We start from the raw sequence: 23,321 nt of genomic DNA on the forward strand, positions 1-23,321 counted from the left end.
ATATTGCTCAGATAGCTTAATGGCATTAAGAACTTCCTATTAGCCTGGAAGTGTCTAAAAAATAATGAACTCATTTGCTGCCACAAATTAATAGATCCTGGTGGAAGCAATCTAAACCAGTGCTTGGCTTGGGCAGTCAGAGTTACTGCTAAGCAGCGACATTGAACCAAGTTGAAAACTTGGTGAAGCTTCATGAGGTCGTTAAACTCATAGAGATAATCTTGCGGATCAGAATTCCCATCGAATGCTCGCATGTCGGGCATTCTGAATCTTGACAGGAGAGGAGTAGTCAATACTGCTAGAAAAAAGGGAAACGCCTTAACGACCTGCCCTCGCTCATTCTGTTGAGCTCTAATTTGATTCAAAGCTCGCTGTAACTCCTCAATATGAGGAAGCGGAGCTACTTGGGGATCACTTTTCGCAACGTGGGTTTGACCCTCACAATTACGATTGAAGAAAGACCGCAGGTCAGACTCTTTCTCACCTTGGACGAATCCTCCAGCATACCTTGACACACGCTGGCTTGAGCCATGCGAAAGCATGGAATGGCTAGAGGAGCTATCCTGACCTCCACGGTGGTCAAAATCGACCCGTGGATGGTGGGCATTTCCTTCATGGTGATGGTTGGAACCATCACGCCGATGATAATGGGAATCTCCCTGCCTTGCACTCTTGTGGGGGAGCCCATGAGATGTGGCGTGGGACGGCTCATGATGTGACATACCGTCAAGTCGCAAAGCCATATGTATTCTACCTGCTTCACGACCAAGGTTCGCTGGTCCCTTGGAGCCTTTTGGCACATTATCGGCCACTTGCTTCCCTTTATCTTTAAGCATTGTAGTGCGCACACCATGGGCTTTCGCCCATTTTCGTGCTTTAGCATGACCTACAGGCGCCTTCGACGGTGGCACCACTTTATCAGAATTAGCTGGTACAACATGATCCAAACGATCTAGCCTTTGGTTGACCGTTTGGAGAGTATTGTGAACCTCTCTAAGTAATTCCTCACAGTTGGGTCGAGCTGTGAGCTCGAGGGAATATCCGCCATAGTACTCTGCGAAATTGGAGGTACCTTAGGAGGGGCATCATCCTACGCCCAAAGGATCTCCTTGTTGCTAGTGCTAGCTCGCTCAGCTTCAAGACCACGAGCCATTTGTTTGCGAATAGAACTGGTTGATCAGAGATTCCTTATGAAGAGCGGATACTAAATCAGGCTCTCCTTTTAGCGCCAAACTGTTGATGCTTGATTTTGACACCAATGACTCGCACGTGCAAAGTGCTAAGCTAGTCTTAGAAATTACACGTGAATAAATATGATAATTTAATGCAAAGACTGAATAATAAATAAAAGACGATTTTTGAAGTGGTTTGGATGCTTAATGCAAGTCCTACGTCCACTGTTATTTTATATATGAGAGATTACAAGAGGTCGCATATAACGAACAGTAAGCAGAGGTATAACGATTGATTATTCAGATAGAATATCAAGTCAGTCTCTTTCTCGTAGGTTATCTTTGCTTTGAAAATATAGATTACAATCAAAGTGTGAGTTTTCTGTATCAGAATCCCGAAAATGAAAGGGGGAGTCCTCTATTTATAGTAGAGGAATTCAAGGTAATGATTACAAATCTGTAAGTGGGTAGTTGCTGTGCAAGTCCTTCCGTGCCTCCCATTGGTTGATAACTTAATATATATCCTCAAGTTACCTAGGGATTGGACAAGTGTACGACTCCCATTCACTTATAGACAAAACCTGAATCTGTCAAGTTGGTGACAGTCGTATTCTCTCTGTCTTGGGGTGATGTGGCAATCCATGGCCAGGGCAAAACCTTCCTAAATTCTGATTGGAGCTAGTTGATGTAAGCTTACATCAGCCTTGATTTTTTAGGCATAACAGAATATAAAATAAGATTTTGGGTAAATTAGATGTTAGACAGATCTAGGCACATGCACTGAAGATGATAGACAAAGGATGCCTGCTCTCTTCTCAATATCTGGGGAAATAACCAAAGTAAGAAATATGAATAATTAAATTGCAAGTTGATAATCTGAAAATGAAAATAACAGATTTGCAGAATCACATTGCCCCTCTCAACTTGCTCCTGCCGGTGGATTTATTATTCATAAATTTCTACACTAACCAATAAATTATTTCCAATTTCTTGGTATTAAACTAACTTTTTTTTTTAAATACAAAAGAGATTGATAAGATATTTCTTTTAATTTTTAAAACCTTATATTTAAGATATAATTAATGTCCTAATTTCTCTCAGCCAGCTAGATTTAAAAAAAAAAATTCTTCAAATTTATTTATCTATTTATTTTTTAATCTATAGGATTAACTTCTCTGTTATCAAGACCAAACTAAATACACTTAATTACCCAATCAAATTTTATCTCATCTTAAACTGTGATTGAATCTTTTGATTTGAGAGTGACGAGAGGACACGTGGCAGGACATCTGTTAGGATTTAAACTACAATTAGACTTGATTAATTTCATGATCATATCTCTCTCTCTTTCACAAACAGAAAACCCAACTCTTTAACAGTCCAACTTCCTTCACTTTGATAAACAACACCAACAACCAAATGTTTCTAAATTTATAACAGATTTTCATTCACATTGTAATCGAAAACCCTAAAAACCAAATAATGATTCACTGAAATTTTACATTTTTCTATCACTTTCTCCAGAAAATGGACAAACCCCTTTACATTCACCGCTTTCGTTACCATTTTTCCATCACCAAACTCCTCTTTTGGTCTTTGCTCTTTCTTTCCCTCATTTACTTCTTCTTCTACCACCCTCCCTCTTCTTCCGACTCCTCTCGCCGCCGTCTCTGGGGCGGCGCCGACTGGGAGTACCGCGTGCTCCACTCCGCTCGCCCCCGCTCCCGCGCCGGCGGTCGTGTGGTGCTCGTCACTGGCGCCGCTGGCTTCATCGGCACCCACGTGTCTGCCGCATTGCGCAGACGCGGTGACGGCGTCGTTGGACTCGACAATTTTAATGATTACTATGACACGTCACTGAAACGTGGACGCGCTTCGCTTCTTGAACGCGCAGGTGTGTTTGTTGTTGAAGGTGATATTAATGATTCTTTGTTGTTGAAAAAGCTTTTTGGGTTAGTTAAATTTAGCCACGTAATGCACTTAGCGGCTCAGGCCGGTGTTCGTTATGCAATGAAGAATCCAAGTTCTTATGTTAACAGTAACATTGCTGGGTTTGTTAATGTGCTTGAAGTTTGTAAATTTGCAAATCCACAGCCTGCTATTGTATGGGCTTCTTCCAGTTCAGTTTATGGACTAAATACTAAAATACCCTTTTCGGAGAAAGACCGGACTGATCAGCCTTCGAGTTTATATGCTGCTAGTAAGAAGGCAGGTGAAGAAATTGCACATACTTATAATCACATTTATGGTTTGTCAATTACAGGGTTGAGGTTTTTCACTGTGTATGGTCCGTGGGGTAGGCCGGATATGGCTTATTTCTTTTTCACAAGGAATATTTTGAAAAGAAAGAATGTGGTGATATTTGAAGGTCCTGATCATAGTACTGTGGCTAGGGATTTTACCTACATTGATGATATTGTGAAGGGTTGCTTGGCGGCACTGGATACTGCAAAGAAAAGCACAGGAAGTGGTGGGAAGAAGAGGGGACCGGCGCAATTGAGAGTGTTTAATCTTGGGAATACGACACCGGAGCCTGTTGGTAAGCTTGTTAGCACGTTGGAGAAGTTGTTGAAGGTGAAGGCAAAGAAGATTGTGTTACCAATGCCGGCAAATGGGGATGTGTTGTTTACTCATGCTAATGTTAGTTTGGCACAGAGGGAGCTTGGGTATAAGCCCAAAACAGATTTGCAGGCTGGGTTGAAGAAGTTTGTGAGATGGTATCTAGACTACTACTCACCATCAGGCAAGAAGAGTGCTGTGTAAATGAGTTCTTTTGTGGATCTGTGGTAGGATCTTATGAATCTTTATTTGATTTGATTCCTGATACTTGAACCACGATAGTGAAGGTTTCATGGTTGATGTGCATTCTTTGCAGGGCTTATATGAATTAGATAGAGAAACCAGAAGCATCTCTCTCATATTCCACATTGTTTTTTTTTTTTTTTCTTTCTATGATTTGTACTTTAGTCATTACAGTCATGATCTGTTAATTTGGGACATCTGATCATCTGAAAGCTTCTATAATCATCGTTTGGAGTTTCAATAATAGCATGCGCCTGTCTTGGGTTTTCCTGTGAAATTATTGTCTTCTACATGTTGCTGTGAAGAATGTAAGCTTAATTGTGTTTTATGTATTTTTGTTATACAATAATAATATGAAAATTGAAGTTTTCTTTTAGTTTTTGGCCAGCTAATTAATTATTTTAATTTAATTGTTGCATTAACGGTAGACTTACACCAAAGGAGAGGATCATTTGGCTCTTCTATTGGGCTACTTTGTATTTTTCATATAGGCTGGACAAAACCCGGAATTGATGGAAAAAAAGGTAGTCTCCTTTGTGGAAACTTTTAATTGTGAGAATAGAAATTTAAGGAGCCGAGTATAGTAAAATACGTGTAGCTAACATGCACACAATCTTAGAGCTTATACTAGACTGCAGGAGATTGAACACTTTGGAATATGCACCAGTGGATATTGCAGTGCGCCTAAAATTGAAGGTTCTATACTCGTGCATGCTCTGGTGTACTCATCTTTCAACAAATTTTATTTCAAATGAAGGAATGCTTGATTTGTTTTGTTTTTCATGTGTGATTGTTGTTTATTGTTATTGGATTTGTGTGAACAATTAGCCTGCTCTGGAGACATTTTGGATGTGATGTTATTACTACAATCTCTGGACACTTTGGATGTTGTATCTTCTTTCCCAGCTCTCTTCCCCACTCCCACTCTTCTTTTTTCATTACAGTTTTCTTGGCAATCACAGTGGATGTACTACCACAGCTACATGTCATTCTAGTGTAGTTTTGGCAGTAGCAGTTGGAAGATTTGCTACCATATTCCATGGCTAATGTGGTTCATTGAATGATTGTATTATAGCCATTTGAAAGCTACTATTGTTGCTTCTATTGTTTTCAGATGTTCGTATTCAGGGAAATTTGTTTCTTTTAAACTAGTCATAATAATCTTGATATGCCGTTTCCGAATGAATTCAATAAATTTTTTGAGCTCTGAACTTTTAACTTATTGAGCTCATGGTGCTTGTTTGTTATTAAGGCTACTAAAAAAATATTAATAATATTAATATATTAAAAAAATTGGCTTCGTTTGGTTGGTTTTTGGGAATACTATTTTTAGTATTTCAAAAAAAGTTAAAAAGTAAAATACCCAAAAACTCACAATATTATTTAACTTTTTTTAAACCTCTTAAATTTGTTAATTTAATTAAATACCCTTAAATATTTTTTTAAAAATTATAAAAACACCCCAACAATCCACATTTACCAGATTCCAGCCACCATTGCCGGAAAATGGTCGGAATCTGGTAGGATGGTGCACTACCGGCTGAATCTGGCCGGTAGTGGGCCGATTTAGCCTTTTCCGGCCAGATCTAAGGCCAAAGATCTGGCCATTGACTACCAGATCTTTGGCCGTAACTAGTCGGTAACAACGGCCAACAAACGGTCGTTGTTGACCATAAACGACGATCGTTTGTTGGCCGTCGTTGACAAGCAAATACGGCCGGATCTGGCCGTCAATGGCTAGATCTGGCCTTTGCCGGCTAGATCCACCGTGGATCTGGTCGGAAAATGCCATATCGGCGCACGACCGACAAGATCCAGCCAGTCATGTGCCGATACAACGACTTCGGCCACCCTCCGGCGGTGGTGGCCGGTTGTCCGTATTTGAGGGTGGATTGGGGGTGTTTTTGTTAACTTTTAATGTTTTATTATAGGGGTTTTTTTGTAAAAAAATAAACATAGGGGGTATCTTATTAATTTATAAATCTAACATCGTAATACCCGCCCAATTCAACTTTTTTTTAACTTTTTTAAAAAAACTTTTCCCAAAAACACAAAATTGTGAACCAAACGGAGCCGTGTTTGTCTAAATCTTCTGTTAAATAAGATTTATAAAAATAAATTATAAGCTTAAATTCATTTCCCAGATTAAGTTTTAAAGCTTAGAGCCTGTTTGACCGAACTTATGAAAATTAACTTATAAGTATTTAGTACTTATAGGCTAATTTGAGCTTATAAACATTTAAAATTTAAGTAATTATGTGTTTGATTAAAGTATTTATAAGTTACTGGTAAGTAATTGATGTGTTTGGTAAAATGTGGTTTATAATTACATTTTATTATCAAAATGACTAAAAAAGATATTATATTATTTTATCAATTAATAAATTGTATGATAGAATTTTAAAATTAAATAGAAATAATGTGATAATATACTTGGTCAAACTAGCTTATAAGCTCAACTTATAAACCCAAAAAAGGTATTTGAGATATCCAGACCCACATTGAAACCTGCCTAATCCTAAGGACTACGGAATACCCTACAAGCCTAATGAACTAAGATAATCACACAAACGTGGTATATATTACCCCTAAGTATAACTAACCCTAGTGGTTAAAAGATTTATCATTCGACAACGAAGGGAGAGGTTAATCAACAAATTCATTTACTACCAAAGTTAAGAGAAGAGGTGTATGTAGGTTGATGAAATTTATAATATGAAAAATTTAACTTCTGAAAAAGAGATCTTTATGATAAATTGGATCTGTGATGATATTTTTTGATCGCTTGATGAAAAATTTAACTTGTGAGAAGAACTTTATGATAAATGATAGTTTTATTATTGTTCTTTGGACCAATTTCTTGAAGCTTTTATTAGTGACTGAACCTTGATTTTTCAATATCGATGTCTAATGAAATTTTATTTTATTTATTTTTTAATTATTACAAATTTACCCTTGTTTGATTTTGAAAATGGTAGCTGATCTAATTAGTGGGGTTGGAATTTTCCATGGAAAAACAAGCAAGGTTTAGAACTTGGGCCAGGCTTAAACTCTGACAAAGCAACTTGAAGGCCCATTACCCAGCCGAAGAGATTGAGATCGAAACAAAAACCCTAACCCTAGTAATAACACTACACATATATAACCCTCGCAACATTTTATTGGAACTGGCCATTGTTTCACAAAGCAGAAGCTGCAGCAGCTCCCTTCTCTCTCACAATCTAGGTATCTCTCTCCCTCTCCCTCTATGTTTGACAGAATTATGACGACTTTGTTTTGTTTATGTGCCTTGTTTTATGTACTGTTTTTCCCGTTTCATTCGTGTTTCAACACTCGAAGACTGATTCATTTTTCTGTTAATCTGAAAATTAAATTATTTAGTTTATGTGATTGAAGAGCACTTGTTAGTTGCATATTTTGAATGAATTTTGGCTATTATATTCTCAGTAAGCCCTAGAATAGTCTACAAACAATGGCGGCCTACGGAATCAAACCAACCAAGCCGGGTTTGGAGGAGCCCCAAGAGCAGATTCACAAGATAAGAATCACTCTTTCCTCGAAGAATGTGAAAAATCTCGAGAAAGGTAATTTTTTCGTCTGTGTTTTGCAATCCAATCACACCCATATGATTATTATTTTATTTCGCATAATGATGCTTTGTTATCAGATCATAGCCTTGTTGTAATGGTTATGGTTTGGAGCTTATTCATGCTCTATGATTTTGTTTATATCTGAATTTGCAGTAGAATGGCAACTTAAGTATGGTATGGTAGGAATTTTTTTAAGCTATTCTTACGGCGCTTTTTTGTGGTTATATTAGTCTGTGCGGATTTAGTTCGTGGTGCCAAGGATAAGAGATTGAGGGTTAAGGGACCTGTGAGAATGCCAACCAAGGTTCTTCACATTACCACTAGGAAGTCTCCTTGTGGTGAAGGTATTGATCTCAAGACTATTTAAACATATTTGCATTTTAAATTAGTTGCTTGGATTTCTTTTGTTAATTCTGTTCCAGTGTTGAAAGTTCTTTAAAATATGTATAAATGGATATTTTCCTTGACGAGACCTTCTGTTAAGCCTCATTTTCATATGTATGACATTCGGTAAGGTTTTCTTAATTGAAGAAAAATGTGAACCTGAAAGAATTTGTCACATGTTCCATGACTCCTTTTAACTGAGTAACTTTAGGAAACAGAGTGGTGAATCAATTTTTTATTTGGAGACCCATTCAGTCTTTCCAAGCATTTGTATGCTTAGTTTTAGTTACACAATTTGATTCTTTCTTCTGACAATTAAGGTATAAATGAGCTACTATAAGTTGTGGGTAAAATAGTGCCTGGGTCCTCCAGGGGTGTGAGGGTCCTTGTTTCTATACTTAAGGCAATACGGGTGTATGGTAATGTGCAGTTGGCATAGCATGCACTTTGGATTTTTAGAATGGCTTTCATGCTTTTTATCAAAAGATAATTCGTTATGGCCATATTGTTTTCAGGAACCAACACTTGGGATAGATTTGAGCTTCGTGTTCACAAGAGAGTTATTGACCTCTTCAGCTCCCCCGATGTGGTGAAGCAGATCACTTCCATTACAATTGAACCTGGTGTTGAGGTGGAAGTTACTATCGCTGACTCTTAAATGTTTCCGACTTCCTTTCTGGCACTATTTAGTTCTTAGTGATTCAGAAGTAATCTTCCCTCCCTGTCTTACTGTCTGCTTGGAAGATATTTGTTAAGAATTAATGTTTTTAATGGTTGTTGTAGGTGAAAACTCTAGTTTGTTTTTTCCATACTATTTTTGAAGTTAACGATTATGTTCTATGTTTTGTGGAGAGGGATTTTGTTTACTCGCAATTTTCTTTCTTTAAGTTAATGTTTTGGATGTTTAATTTTGATATTAAATACAATGGCAATCTTTTCTTGCAAAATTTGGTGCTAAGCTAATTGGCTTAACCTGCTGCTGCTGGGTTGACATGGACAATGGCTTCAGAAGTTTTCAGTTAATTATCATGAATTTCAGTAATACGCCAGTGCGCTTTTGTTTTGATTGAATGTTGTATTCCCAGTATTGGAACCAAGAAAAGAATTATAGTTGAGCTTAAGAGTCAAATTGCAATTCATTGACTGACAGCTGAACTCTGATGTTCTTTAGTGATTACTGATTACATGATTAAACCTTGGTAATTAGATATTTTTAAGAGGTTCTTGCATGGGTAATTACCCTTTTTTCAAAAGTGTTTTTTTAGGAATTAGCAGGCATTATGGTGTCTGGTAGGTGTGAAGGCCTTGTGCGGTATGTCACTGGTTGGGTAAGTCATGCATGAACAGAAAAATCAGGCAAAAGCATTTTGTCAAAAAGAAATTATCAGATTGCAATAAATTATTTATTGGGAAAAGGCATTATATTTGTTGTAAACTAATTGAGGAAATATTAAATAATAATAAGGACTAAAATGTAATAAATGAAAGATAAGAGACTGTTATGAGTAGAAGAACGATAGAAGGGGTGAAGTGTTGTTTCCTTCTCATTGATTTATTTCTCAGATCAGTACTGCAAAATCCAAGGAGGGAACGGGTTTATATAGTGGTCTTTGCCGCCCCTAAACTAATTAAAACCTGTCATTTAGCCGCTAGGTAGTAGGTGTGACATATTTAGCAAGCATATACAAACTTTTTGCCATGTGTCAAAAGGTGGCAATGGGATGACGAAAAAGTCTCAAGTGGTGGTAGATCCACGTTCTTACAATACTCCTTGGATCTCTACCAAATAAAATCCACAATACACAGATAATTATATTTGACTTGGGAAAAATGCAGTGGGACCAAAAACCTTAAGCAAATAAACATAATTACATGATAAACTGTATAATGGAGTTGGATGTGTTCAATACTGCCTCATTAAAATCCATGCCCAAAAAACCCAGTGGATAAAACCTGATCAAAGAAAAAAAGTAGAGTAATACTAGCCTTACAAAGAGGCATACAAAGAGTCATACAAAAAGTCAAATCCAACCATTGAAAGAAGGGAAAAAGAGAGAGAGAAAAAGGCAATCATGAATTTAAAGGGCTGGATTTGATTCTTTATATGACTCTTTGTATGCCTCTTTGTAAGGTTAGTATTACTCAAAAAAGTGTAATGCACTTATGTCTAGTACACTAGCTCTCTCTAAATTTGCTCTCTTTGATCGATGCTCCCCTCCCATAATGCCAAAATTTACTTAATTGCTTATTGAGCCATTGCATACTGATGCCATACACCACCTTTTCAAAAGTTAATGTTGATAACCATGTGTTTTCAATTGGTTTCGTGAAGTGCTAGGATTTCTGAATTGTCTTTGTAACACCTTGGCCCACAGTCGGCCTAATACTATCAAGATATTGTGTCTGGATGGCGCGACTCCGAAGCCTAGCTCTTCACGGTTTTGTTTTCAGGCCCAAGAACCTTTACTCAAACCTAAAACGCGTCTTGACATTTGGGAGATTCTCTTGGTATTTAACTAGCTTAAGTCTCTCCTTCCCAAGAGATGTGAGATGTCTCAATCTCCCTCTCTTAGGATCTAGCGTCCTCACTGCGATCCCTCTTGGGCTAGGCGAGACCTCTTGACTATCTGCACACTTTCGGTTAGGATTGGCTCTGATTCTTCTCGGGCCAAGCTAGAGCTCTCGACTGTACGCTACAGGGATGGCAAGGAACCCCTGTGCCTGTCCCGTGGGGAAATATTGACCCCTGTGCTAGCCTCACCCCGCCCCGAATTAGGGAGACAAAACTAGTCATGCGGCACATATTATCGAAAGGATTGCACAGTTGACCTGTTAATGGCCGGCAACACAAAGACCAAGGTCGGTTTCAAAGAAAACGAGGCTACCGTGAGAGATCTCCAAAGGTTGTGTGCAAGCACGACAACATAAGTGCAAGTGGCACGGCGAGAAGAGAGCTTCTAGAAATGGCGGCTAGGTGTTTGATTGATTGGGAAAGTGTTAGCTGCAGATGGCACCGGAGTTGCGGTGAAGACCACCAACGGCGGCGTCGACTCTAGCCAAAGAGTTGAGAGAAATTTTTTTTTCTCTCTCTCTCTAAAGAGTTCACTTAATTGGTTTAGGGTTTGACCTTGGCTACATATATGGAGAGTTTTTTGTAATTGAATAAAGATAGCCTGATAAATACTTTTTACTAATACTCTTTCACAAACGCGACGTGACAGTTCACAATTGGTTAGCTTGCATTTAGTCAAGTGAGACCCATTTTTGGGCAACGGGACCATGTTAGCTGACACATCGTGTTTGTGAGAGAAAGTTAGTGAGAAATGTTTATTAATGTAGTATTAATCTTTGTAATTATATAAATATGGAAGGGTTAATTTTATAATTTTATATTGGGGTTTAAGCGGGGCGGGGTAGGTACGGGGTGGGTAGATATCTATCCCTGTCCTCATCTCATCCCCGTTTTTGGGCAATCTTTTCGTCCCCGTCCCAGCTTATTCGGAGAATCCCCACCCTGAGGTGAATCCTTAAATTTACGGGTAGAATTGTTAGCTCAAACTGAGACAATTTCATCATGCCGTATGGTAGTCACGGTTGGCATAAATTATCACGATGCAGATTTTGCTTCCCAGTTGAAATTTTTATAAATGGGCCATAAATTGGAGACAATTTGGTTGAAAAGATCAACGAAGATCAGGTTCAAGAGAAGAAAGGTTACCTAATAAAGGCAAGCCCGGCCTGCTGGACAGGTGGCAGTTATGGAATATAAACCCTAAACCATGCATACCCCTCAAGTAATGGCAAAAAGAGCAGCCAAAAGGGTCTCCCAAGATTAAGCTAGCAATCTTACTGGAAACTTTTGATGCCTGTTTGATCAAGGAAATCGAAACCTGAAGTAGAAGCAAGTTCTTGTATATATAGAAGTATAGAACAAGATTAGCTCTGAGACATGGGAGGACCCACGTTATGATGAGTGGGGTTTAGTGACCAGACTCAAAATTTTATTTTTATTAGTTTACTTCAATTTTTTCTTTAGTTGCTGTATTATTTACTTTTAATCACCGGGGCTATGAAGTTAACAATCGGGTAAACTTTTTAATGATCACCCCTATTAGCAATTGAAAGAAATCAAACTTAATACCTTTTGAGTAATATATCCAAGAATCTTTATCGCCTATCTGACCACCCAAGGATGGTTATTTGATTAAAGTCTTAATACCGAATCAAAATATACGAAGGGACCATTCATCATAATCATATATGACAATTAGGGACGTAATTAAACTGCCGTAAACCAACATCTTAGGTCGTAGTTAGCATGATTAATTAATGTCACACTTGGTTTTACTGGGAAATTTAAATTTACAAGATGCTGGTTTAAAATGAATTGCAAACGCTATTGAAGAGGACTGACTATACAATACTTCAGAAATTGGGTTCTGACTCCCATGAATGCCAATCTTTAAATTTGCTCCATCCAGATAAGGCGATGAAATGATGATATATCACATTAATTAGAACTCTTTAATTAATTTAAGACCGGGTGAATTCTTGAATTTCTATCCATATACACTTTAAAATTTATGTAATTTATCTTTCATAAAAGCTCTTTTCTATAATATAATGATGCTGTCTATAAAAACAAACAAAGCTCAAGAAAGTTTCTTAAAGTTTTAAGAGATTTAAGAGAAAGGAGAGCGAAAAGAGGAAAAGAGCAACAATTAAATGTGCATAATTATCATTTTCCGTATTGGCTTTGTTACAGTATAGTTTATGTCTCACATGACCTGGAGAGTCGGTTCTATCTTTTATGCCATCAAAATAATCAATTTCCTCTATCAAATGTCAATCTCAAGTGGTATTGTAACTACAGAACCCTGTCTAATATGACCGTCACATGTTTAGACTTTAGTAAGGAATTCGTGGACAGTATATTAAAACTCAGAACTGAAATTATAATTCAGATGGTTGGAGTCATTTTTAATCCTTTAGGCTTCAGAATCATTATTTTCCTCTTTTGATAGACATTCTCTAGTTTTTTTTTGGTAATCGGGGTGTCCGGATCAGTTTGTGCGTACCTCAACTAATCCACATGACTCATTGAACACCTTACAAGCCCTATAAGCCAAGTAAGCCATAAATGTGGTAGGTGGCTCCAAAGTGGTTTGAACTCAAGAAGTCAATGAAGGGAGCAAACCTTATTAACCATCAGGTCAACCCCTTGGGGTTACATTCTCCAATTCTAGCTAACAATAGAAGTTGTAAGACAGGCTAGTTCTCATATGTCAAGGTTGTCACCAAACAACCTTGCCTTGACATGTGAGAACTGGCACTATCTTTTGACAAGGTCGTTCAACACTATGATAGCTTTACCGTATTATCGTTGCCCATGGTTAGAATAATACTGAGGCTACGGACATTTCCAGGATGGCAATTATATGTGATTATAAGGTCTCACAATCGAGATTTGAAATACTTAATACACTCGTTATGGTTTTACCATCCTAAAGACATACATCATAACATATAATTAAATACAATTTACATGACGTAGAAAAATGTCTATTAATTATAAACATGATACAAAGAGTCAAAATACAATATGTGAATTGGCTCTAAGGCACATACTTTAACAGGTTAATGCTGTTGCATTAATGGAGATAATTCCATAAAAAATAGAGGTTGAGGAGATAGTAACATTGCTTGAGGCCATGGGTGAACAAAGGACAAGATGAAGAAGGATCAAAAAAAAAAAAAAAAAAAAAAACTCGTTGGAGCTTTTATTGCTCTGATACCATAAAAGAATAGGAGAAGTGGATGTTTTATGCATTAAGAACTGGGATATTATTGTTGAAATTTAATACAAATTGGCAACAAAACAGTGGAAGAACAACAACAAAATAGCAGAAGAACATCAGTGAAACAACAACAAAACAACAATGATACAGCAGTGAAACAGCAACGAACACAGTAGCGAAACAACAATGATACAACAACGTCAAGGCGGGCAAAAGCACTGTCCTTAAGATCAGAATTCCACCCCTACTGGAAGAATTTTCGTGGTGCAAAAAGGCTCAACAGCAGATTGACCTCCAAGATACAATGACGAACCTTTTTAGAGTGCACACTCTAATAGAGATTTAGAACAATAATAGAGAAGTAACCAAGCAATGATGATATGATATCAACAATGAGAACTAAAAGGTGTTTTGACACAATATGAAAATGGAAGCAAAAAATAATTGGAGTCTACTACAAATAAAAAGGAATGGGCCCTTTATACACAAAATATTTGGATGTTACTCTCCCAAAGAATTAATATAGTAACAATCAAATTACTCCAATTTATTAATATTATAACAGCTGAAACTATCAATCTCATAATAGTCACCCATGAAACTGCCACTCACCTATTAAAGCTCAAAAAAATGTCATTATACTAATTGCATAACAGCAATTTTTAAATAAAAAATTGAAACTATTATTGCTTTAATTGCATAACAGTCCAAAAAGCAATTAATACTTATTATTTTGAAATACCATAATGACAGCTATTATCACAATTTATACCCAAACAAGATGAAACAGAAACCCCACAAAGAGTGGGCGGTATATTTACAAAGAATATGGAAATAATATCTGGTGGTTACAGAAAGATAAAATAAATGCCATAAAAATCTCAACCATATTGACTTGGTTTAATAGGATCTAGTAAGAATGGATAGATCTTTGAAGTGGAGGCCATGGTAGTAAGAAATAACTAATAGACTTGGTAGAATCAGTAATCTGCCACATGGAATTTGTGTTCTTGTTTTTAATGTACTGATGCTAACATTGAAGCGTTCTCCTTATTTTTCTTCTTGAAATGAGTACTAGTAGAAGCATATAACATTTTGAATAGGCAACCTTGTCATATAATTCCTATCTCAAGATTTCCTAATTTAATTTGCAGGGTTAAAAAGATAAATTTTCCAGGTCTGTAAATATTGAAGGAAAATGCAAAAAATTGATATGGAATTAGAAGTTGCAACCAATATACATCAATATATGTTGTGCCTGAAAAAGTAGGGCTGATGTGGAGCCTCGTCAGTAAAGAATGGTCAGAGCTCAGAAGGGTTATGTGCTGTCCAGGTGCGGCCACGTCGCGACTAGCGCAAGTGGCATGGCTCCTGTTAGTGCAGCAGGTGAGTGCCAAGCCAGCAAGAAGCTGGAGATCGCCCATGTGTCAAAGCCCTGCTTTAATCGAGGAAATCCCTCAGGTAGGTGATCAATGGGACATTGGGATGCAAAGAAAGGATTTGCACGACACCTACCCACTTGCAGCTTTCATAATCATTACCTTGAACTTTCCCACTATAAATAGAGGACTTCCCTCTCATTTGAAGGGATTAGTTAATTTTACACTGAAATAGCTCTCTCTCTCTCTCTCTCTCTCTCTCTCTAAACTATAACTTGGCTCGCGAAATGCGACCTGATCTCTCTCTTATTAATACAATAACAGTGGATGTAGGATTCGCTTTAGAGCATCCGAACCACTTTAAATATTGCTCTTCACCTATTATTTGATTTAATCCCTTCATATCACGTGTGACTTCTAAGTCATTCTAGCATTGTACACATGCGAGTAGTTGGTGTCAAAATCAAGCATCAACAGTTTGGCGCTAGAAGGAGGGCCTGATTTAGTACCTACTTTTCATCAGAAAAATCTCTGACTAATCAGTCCCACAACAGTAAATGGCTCGCAGTTTCGAATCCGAGCGAACCAATCATGGCAATGAAGAAATCCCTTAGATCTAGGAGGACACTTCTCCCGAAATACCGCCAGTCCGGCAGAATATCACAGGGGACATCCCTTCAAGCTCGCGGCTCGACCCAACCATCATGAGTTACTTGGAGAGGTTTAATAATACTCTTCAAACGGTCTGCCAAAGGCTAGACTGATTGGATCGGGTCATGCCACCTAAATCCAATGAGGTTGTGCCACCACTAAAAACGCCTGCAGGTCGCGTGAAAGCGCGAAAAAGGGCGAAATCCCATATTACGCACACTACAGCGCGTCAGAGAAAGGGAAAGCAAGTGGTGCACAGTAGACCCAAGGGCTTCGAGGGACAAGCAAACACCGATCGTGCCCTGGGTAGATTACTCGTGGCATTGCAACTCGGCAATATGTCGCAGCATGAGCTGTCCCACGCCACGACGCACAGGCACTCCTATAAAGGTGCAAGGCGGGGAGATTCCCAATATCGCCAGAATGACGACTTTGGTTGTCATCGTGCAATGGATTCCCATCCTCTATGGGTCAGTTTGTACCACTGCGGAGGTCAGAAAGACTCCTTGAATCACACGGCTTTAGCTAGCGTGTGCCGAGATTGGCCAGAGCTTTCGGTTGAGGTGAGGAAGAGTCCGATTTGCAGTTTTTCCTTAACCGCAACTGTGAAGGTCAAACCCACGTTGCGAAAAGTGATCCCCAGGTAGCTCCGTTGCCTCAGATTGAGGAACTACAACAAGCTATGGATCAGCTTAAGGCTCAGTAGAATGAGCAAGGGCAGGTCGTAGAGGCGTCTCCCTTTTCTCCGGCAGTGTTAGCTACCCCTCTCTCATCGAGATTCATAATGCCCGACATGCGAGCATTCGATGGGAATTCTGATCCGCAAGATCATTTATACGAGTTCAACGACCTTATGGAGCTCCACCAAGTCTCTGACTTGGCAAAATGTCATTGCTTGGCAGTAACTCTTATCGCCCATGCCAAGCACTGGTTCAGGTCACTTCCAACAGGATCAGTCAGCTCATGGCCTCAAATGAGCTCGACATTTCTAAGGCACTTCCAGGAGAACAAGAAGTTCTCAATGCCGCTAAGCTACTTGAGCAATATACGGCAAGAGAGGGATGAACCCCTAAAATCTTATATAGACAGGTTCCACAGGGAGCTCCACAAAGTGGCTCATACTCTCAAAGAGTCTGTTCGAACTTTCATTGTTATGGGAGTTTGCCTGCAGACAGACTTATGGAAGGAACTGCAATCTGAGGATGATGTTTCCCTCACTCGCTTCAACAACCTTACTGAAAAGTACCTCCAAATCGAAAGTTTCGTGGTAGCTCTTAGTCGCCATGACCCCGATCCGTCAAGCAGTGCTTCCAACTGGGGGGAGAATAGGAGAGCTGATCCCAATGGGCTAATGATGATCAACGAAAAGAAAAGAAGCAGCGGTTATGAGCCTAAGAAATCTGATACTCCAGTTCCTCATCGCGATCGTGACAAGAGTCAATACACTTCTCTGAATGCTTTGGTATCGGTTATTCTAGATAAATCAGATAAGGCTGGTTTGCCCGGAGAGCCCGAACCCATGAAGAATCCCCCCTCAGCTAGAAGCAATAAAAAATACTGCTGTTATCATCGGGATAATGAGCACCACACCGATGAGTGTCGAGCCCTCAAGCAAGCAATTGAGGACCTCATTAAACAGGGGCACTTCAAAGAGTATGTTGATGACTCAACTCCCGTTCAGGAGAAAAATCAAGAGGAACCAGGGAAGAGGCATCGTGGTCGCAAAGGTCTCTACAGTGTGGGGATTATCTTTAGAGGACCACTCCTTGCCGGGAACTCTCGAGGTGCCCAGGAAAGGTATACTCGGGCAGCTCGTCATGACCCCATAAGTTTCATGAGTACAACGCCGCGACCCGCCAAGGTTCGCAGAGAGGAGGAAATCACCTTCTTTGAGAAAGATGCGGTGCGATTACATCATCCCTATAAGGATGCTCTTGTCATCACGCCTGAAATAGGTTGGTGCGAAGTCCACAGGATATTGGTGGACAATGGAGGCATCGTGAATATCTTATTTCAGTGAGCCTTCAAGAAGATGAAACTGGACGAGGCAGATCTGAAACCTGCCTCTATCCCTCTGTACGGTTTCACTGGCGATTATTTGATTCCCAAGGGGATGATCTCACTCCAGGTCACATTGGGAGAAACCAACGAGCTGACCAAAATGACTGAGTTTTTAGTAGTAGACTGTCTTTCCGCTTTCAATGGCATCTTGGGACGACCTCTACTACGAAGCTTCAAGGCAGTCACCTCAATATACCATCTGAAGATGAAGTTCCCCACCCCGATGGGGATAGGGGAAGTAAGTGGATCTCAACATGTGTCTCGCGACTACTATGTAAGGGTAGTGTAGATGACGTGCAAGGGAAAGGGAGCACCAGTTGGCATCCCTGAGCATACAATGACGATTAGCAGGATTGAGCCATAGCCTGACCCAGTTGAGGATGACATGGATCCTTGCATCCAGGAATGCCCTCACAGTGGATCGGTCGAGGACCTATCCGAGGTATCGATCGATTAAAGCTAGCTGACCCGACTGTTGAGGATCGAGAGTAATCTCAACCCTCAGCTTGCCAACAACCTGACAAGCTTCCTCAAGGAAAATGTCGACGTATTCACATGGACTCATGCTGACATGGTCGGGATCAGCCCGAATGTTATATGCCATGCCTTGAATATTGATAGTGCAGTCAGGTCGATTCACCAAAAGAGGAGAGCAATGGACCCCGAGGGGTATGCGGCCTTAAAAGTCGAGGTAAATAACCTCCTCTTGAGCGGGTCCATCCAGAAGGCACTTTACCCAAGCTGGGTTGCCAACCCGATCTTAGTAAAGAAGCCTACCGACAAATGGTAGACATGCGTTGACTTCACCGATCTCAACAAGGCCTGTTCGAAGGACAACTTTCCCTTGCAGAGAATCGACCAGCTCGTCGATGCCATCTCCGGACATGAGCCGTTGAGTTTTATGGACGCTTATTTGGGATATAATCAGATTCTGATGTATGCGTCGGACGAAGAGCATACCTCATTTGTTACAGATTGGGGGCTGTATTGCTATAAGGTTATACCTTTTGGCCTAAAAAACGCTGGGATGACTTACCAGCGGCTGGTTAATCAAATGTTTTTTGAGCAGATCAGAAAATCAGTGGAAGTCTATGTTGATGACATGCTGGTCAAATCGCATGTCGCTTCAGATCATATAGCACATCTCGCTGCGATGTTCGGTATACTCCGAAGGTACATAATGAAGCTCAATCCCCTAAAGTGTTTGTTTGGAGCATCCTTGGGAAAATTCTTGGGGTATATGGTTAACTAGAGGGGAATAGATATTAACCCCGAAAAGATTTAAGCTCTCTTTGATATGAGGAGCCCGACCAACCGAAAATAGGTTCAAAGTCTTAATGGGTGAATAACAGCTCTTAGTCGCTTCATATCAAGAGCAACAGATCGTTGCTTGCCATTTTTCAATATACTCAGGGCCAACAAGAAGTTCGAGTGGGCTCTGGACTGCGAACAGGCTTTCCAGAGCATAAAAGAGCATCTCGGAAAGCCACATCTCCTGTCCAAGCTGCTCCCTCAAGAAATTCTTCTCCTGTATCTATCCATCTCTTAGCATACGGTTAGTGCAGCTCTGATTCAGGAAGAAAACACAGTCCAATGGCTAGTATATTACGTGAGCAAGCGTTTGCTAGACATCGAAATGTGATATCTAGAAATGGAGCTTGGCTTATGCCTTGCTGGTCTCCTCCAGAAAGTTGCGACCTTATTTCCATGCTCACACTATCCATGTATTGACCAACTACACGCTCAGGCAAGTCCTCCAAAAGCCAAAGGCTTCGGGTAAGTTGCTCAAGTAGGCAATGGAACTAAGTCAGTTCGATCTGCAGTACAGACCGAAAGCAACCATTAAAGGGCAGGCTATTGCAGAATTCATTTCGGACTTTTCACACCAACCAATTTAGGAATCTGAGAAACAGTCCAGCGAAGTCACCCAGGAAACTATTCAGAATCTATCGACCTGGATCCTCTATGTCGATGGATCCTCGAATAGGAAAAGAGCCGGGGTAGGTTTTCTCCTCCTTAGTCCTGAGAGGACTCGCATCCATGGTATTCTTCTGTTTTGGTTCAAAGCTACCAACAACGAGGCCGAGTATGAAGCACTGTTCGTTGGTCTGCGGTTGGCAAAAGAAATGGGGTCAACTGCGATCAGTATTCACAGCGATTCCATGCTGGTTGTTAATTAGATTTTGGGAGAGTATCAAGCCAAGGAAGAAAACATGATCAGCTATCTGAAGAAAGCTAAGGCCGCACTCGAGTCTTTCAAGCACTTCGCGATCGCACAGATTCCTAGAGACAATAATTCTGTTGCGGATGTCTTGGCAAGAATAGCCTCATCGCTGGACTCAGATTCCCCAGAGAGTATTCCTGTTCGGTACATAGAGATCCCTAGTATCAGCTCACCCAAACAGGCCGTGGTTACGATAAAATCAGTTTCCTGGATGACCTTAGTTATTTAGTATCTCCGAGATGGGACCTTGCCCAATGACAAGGTTGAGGCCAGAACCTTGCGAACCAGAGTTGCTCGTTACACACTCATAGGGGATAAGTTGTACAGGCGAGGATTTAGTGCCCCTCTTTTCCGATGTGTAACCGACGAGGAAGTAGACTATATCATGAGGGAGATACATGAAGGGATCTACGGTAATCACACTGTTGCGTGATCTCTCACTAACAAAGTTGTTCGTCAAGGGTACTACTGACCCCTACTTCAAGAAGATACCTTCAACTTTGTAAAAAAGTATGATAAGTGCCAGCGGTTTGCAAATGTACTGCGAGCTCCTTCTCACCAGTTGATAACTATGACCAGCCCTTGCCCATTCTCCATGTAGGGAATTGATCTTATTGGACCCACGCCAGCCGGAAAGGGAGGGGTCAAGTATGTTGTGGTCGCGGTGGATTATTTCACCAAGTGGGCCGAAGCTGAACCCTTGGCCGCAACCACTACCAAGAAGCTCAAGGACTTTGTCTTCAAAAATATAGTGTGCCCCTACGGAATTCCTCATACACTCATCTCTGATAATTTGAAGCAGTTTGACAATGAGAAATTCAAGCAGTTTTGCAATTAGTTGGGGATCCATAAAAAGTTCGCCTCAGTCGCAAGACTGTAAGCCAATGGGCAGGTTGAAGCTGTCAATAAGACCATCAAACATACTTTGAAAGCCAAGCTTGGTACTGCCAAGGGAAATTGGGTCGATGACCTCCTAGAAGTCCTATAAGCATACAGGACAACTCCGAGAACCTTTACTTCAGAAACGCCTTTCTCGCTAGCATATGGCTGCGAGGCTATGATCCAAATGGAAGTGGGGGTTGGTTCACTTCAGAGGGACTTGTTCAATGGAACAGACAATGAAGCAATTTTGCATGCAAGTCTGGACTTAGTTGAAGAACACCATAACAAAGCTCAGTTAAGGATAGCAATCTACCAGCAGCGTGCGAAAAGATTCTTCAACTCTAAAGTCAGGAGAAGAGACTTCCAGGTCGGCAACCTGGTTCTGAAAGAAGTCCTTCTTGGTACAAGGGAACCAAGAGTGGGAGTATTGGGACCGAACTGGGAGGGCCTATACCGCATCGCTAAGGTGATACGACCGGGGACTTATCACCTCAAAATGCTCAACAGTTCCAAAGTACCGCGAGCTTGGAATGCTGCGCATCTTCGCCCCTATTATCAGTAATTCGAACTCACTCTTTTAATTTCCTCATAAAAATTCCCTTGAAAGCTTTGTAATTAAGATCGCTTTTAAGCCAAATTCATCTTGTATAAATGTATGATTTTGTTCCTCGCATTGTTTCTATCTTTCTGTTCGCATATGTAATGTTTGTGAAGTATGAAAAATTATAAGTGCTCACAAATAATTTAAAATCTCAAATAGCTAGAGGACGTCCCCCTGTTCGCATATGTAATGTTTGTGAAGTACGAAAGATTATAAGTGCTCACAAATAATTTAAAAAATGATCATTTTATTCATAAATTTCTAAGTACAAGAGAATATGCAAAGGCAGTTTAAAAGCAAGGTTGTGGGAAAAATAAAGGCAGAAGTGATCACTGGTCTTCGTCCCTAGGCCTTGAAGGTGCGACCTCGGTATCTCCAGGTTGGTCGTCGACCACTTGGTTAGTTACCAGGTCCTCCGAGACGTACTCCTCCGGTTGATCCTCTTCTAGGTGAGGTCTTAGACCTTCCTCCTCATCATCGACTCTCGCCATGGAGACAAGGATCCTTTGGTAATCATCCGAAAGGTCGGTGAGGTCCATGGTCAGGTTCTTTGGCCGAAGGGCATAAATGGACTGAATCGACCAGTCAGGAGTTTTCCTCTCAATTTTCAATTCTTGTCGTTTCATCTCTTCGGTTAAAGAAGCGACCCGCCCCTGAGATAATTCGAGGTCCGCCTCGAGTGCCCTCCTCTGCTTCTCGGAAGTTTCCCACAACCGAGCTCTCTTTTCCTTCGTCGGCAAGGCCCGTTTAGAGTTCGCTCGCAGCTCCAGCTCTTTCTTGCCAGCCTCTTTGGTGAGCTTGGTCACTGTCCTTTGAAGCTGTTTAAGCTCCTCTCCCTTCTTCTCCAGCTCGGCCTTCTAGAAGTCCACCGTGTGAAGAGTAGAGTTCCTCTCCGACATGTACTGGTTCGTCTGAACGATGTTCAGGCCCAGCTTTTCTTTTGCAGTTGCTAAGTCGTGCCTTAGTTGCGTGTTCTCTTCCTTCAGCTCGAAGAGTCCGCTGGCAGCTTCCAGTTGGATCTTTTGTTGGGCTAAGTGCATGGCGAGCAAATATTGCATAGTGAAATAAGCAAGCATTTGACTGTCTCCTTGAAAAGAGTAAAGTATTGGAAAGTCCTTGACGAGGACAAACCATCTTATCTGGCTTTGCATTTGAACTGCTCTAATCATCAGGTTCGCAGAGTTGGAGGCCACGAGCTCTTCAAAGACTTTGGCAAGTTGGCACTCCAAAAGGGTGAACACTATCGGCTGCAGGTGCTCTGGAAGTTGACCCATAGAGTCCAACATTGGTGTGTCAGCTCCTGAAGCAGAAGGCACCTCGCCAGCCGGCCCTTTGCCTTCTCTCATCCCGGAAGTTGCGCCCTCCTTTTGTCCCCTACGTGGACGGACCAGTGTAACCTCGGTCACGTGCCTCGAGCTCCCTCTTGAGTGAAAAGCTTGATAGGGCTGCGACCTCTCAGGCTACATCCCCAAGCCCTCCGGCTCGAACTTTGATTCCTTGGGCTGCAGCACCCTTCTTTTCTTGGACTTTTGGCCCATGGTCTTCTGCTTTGGGAGTGCGGCCGTAGGCTAAGAAGGTTATGTCGGTTGTTCGGTGGGTGGCTGCGCCCCCAACTGTGCTCCTTCGATAGGGGTGTCGCTAGGGCCCGCCTCGACTAGTTCCGTGACGCCGACCCAGGGGAAAACGAACCCCCTCTCTCTCAATGACCTTGGCACTATGGGCGGCATATTCGTTGCATACGGGTACTATTAGTAAAAGAGTTCGCTACATGCAAAAG

The 23,321-nt window shown here is 40.7% G+C and overlaps 2 protein-coding genes across 3 annotated transcripts; both read left to right on the forward strand.

The window, feature by feature from the left end:
* Positions 1-2,583: 2,583 nt before the first annotated feature.
* On the forward strand, positions 2,584-4,090 carry LOC116124301 (UDP-glucuronate 4-epimerase 2-like). Of its 2 annotated transcripts, XM_031410015.1 has the most exons (2): positions 2,584-3,066; positions 3,436-4,090. In XM_031410015.1, exons 1-2 carry the CDS (start codon positions 2,700-2,702, stop codon positions 3,933-3,935), a joined length of 867 nt encoding a protein of 288 aa, XP_031265875.1. In that variant the 5' UTR covers positions 2,584-2,699; the 3' UTR covers positions 3,936-4,090. The 2 variants fall into 2 exon arrangements, with proteins under 2 accessions (XP_031265875.1, XP_031265874.1); XM_031410014.1 differs by having other exon boundaries at positions 2,584-4,090.
* Positions 4,091-7,075: 2,985 nt separating this feature from the next.
* On the forward strand, positions 7,076-8,821 carry LOC116124290 (40S ribosomal protein S20-2). Its single transcript, XM_031409996.1, has 4 exons — positions 7,076-7,199; positions 7,422-7,558; positions 7,795-7,908; positions 8,464-8,821. Exons 2-4 carry the CDS (start codon positions 7,447-7,449, stop codon positions 8,604-8,606), a joined length of 369 nt encoding a protein of 122 aa, XP_031265856.1. The 5' UTR covers positions 7,076-7,199; positions 7,422-7,446; the 3' UTR covers positions 8,607-8,821.
* The last annotated feature ends 14,500 nt before the right edge of the window (positions 8,822-23,321 follow it).

Source organism: Pistacia vera, unplaced genomic scaffold (assembly GCF_008641045.1).
Source record: "Pistacia vera cultivar Batoury unplaced genomic scaffold, PisVer_v2 Contig151, whole genome shotgun sequence".
In the NCBI taxonomy this organism is placed as follows: Eukaryota; Viridiplantae; Streptophyta; class Magnoliopsida; order Sapindales; family Anacardiaceae; genus Pistacia; species Pistacia vera.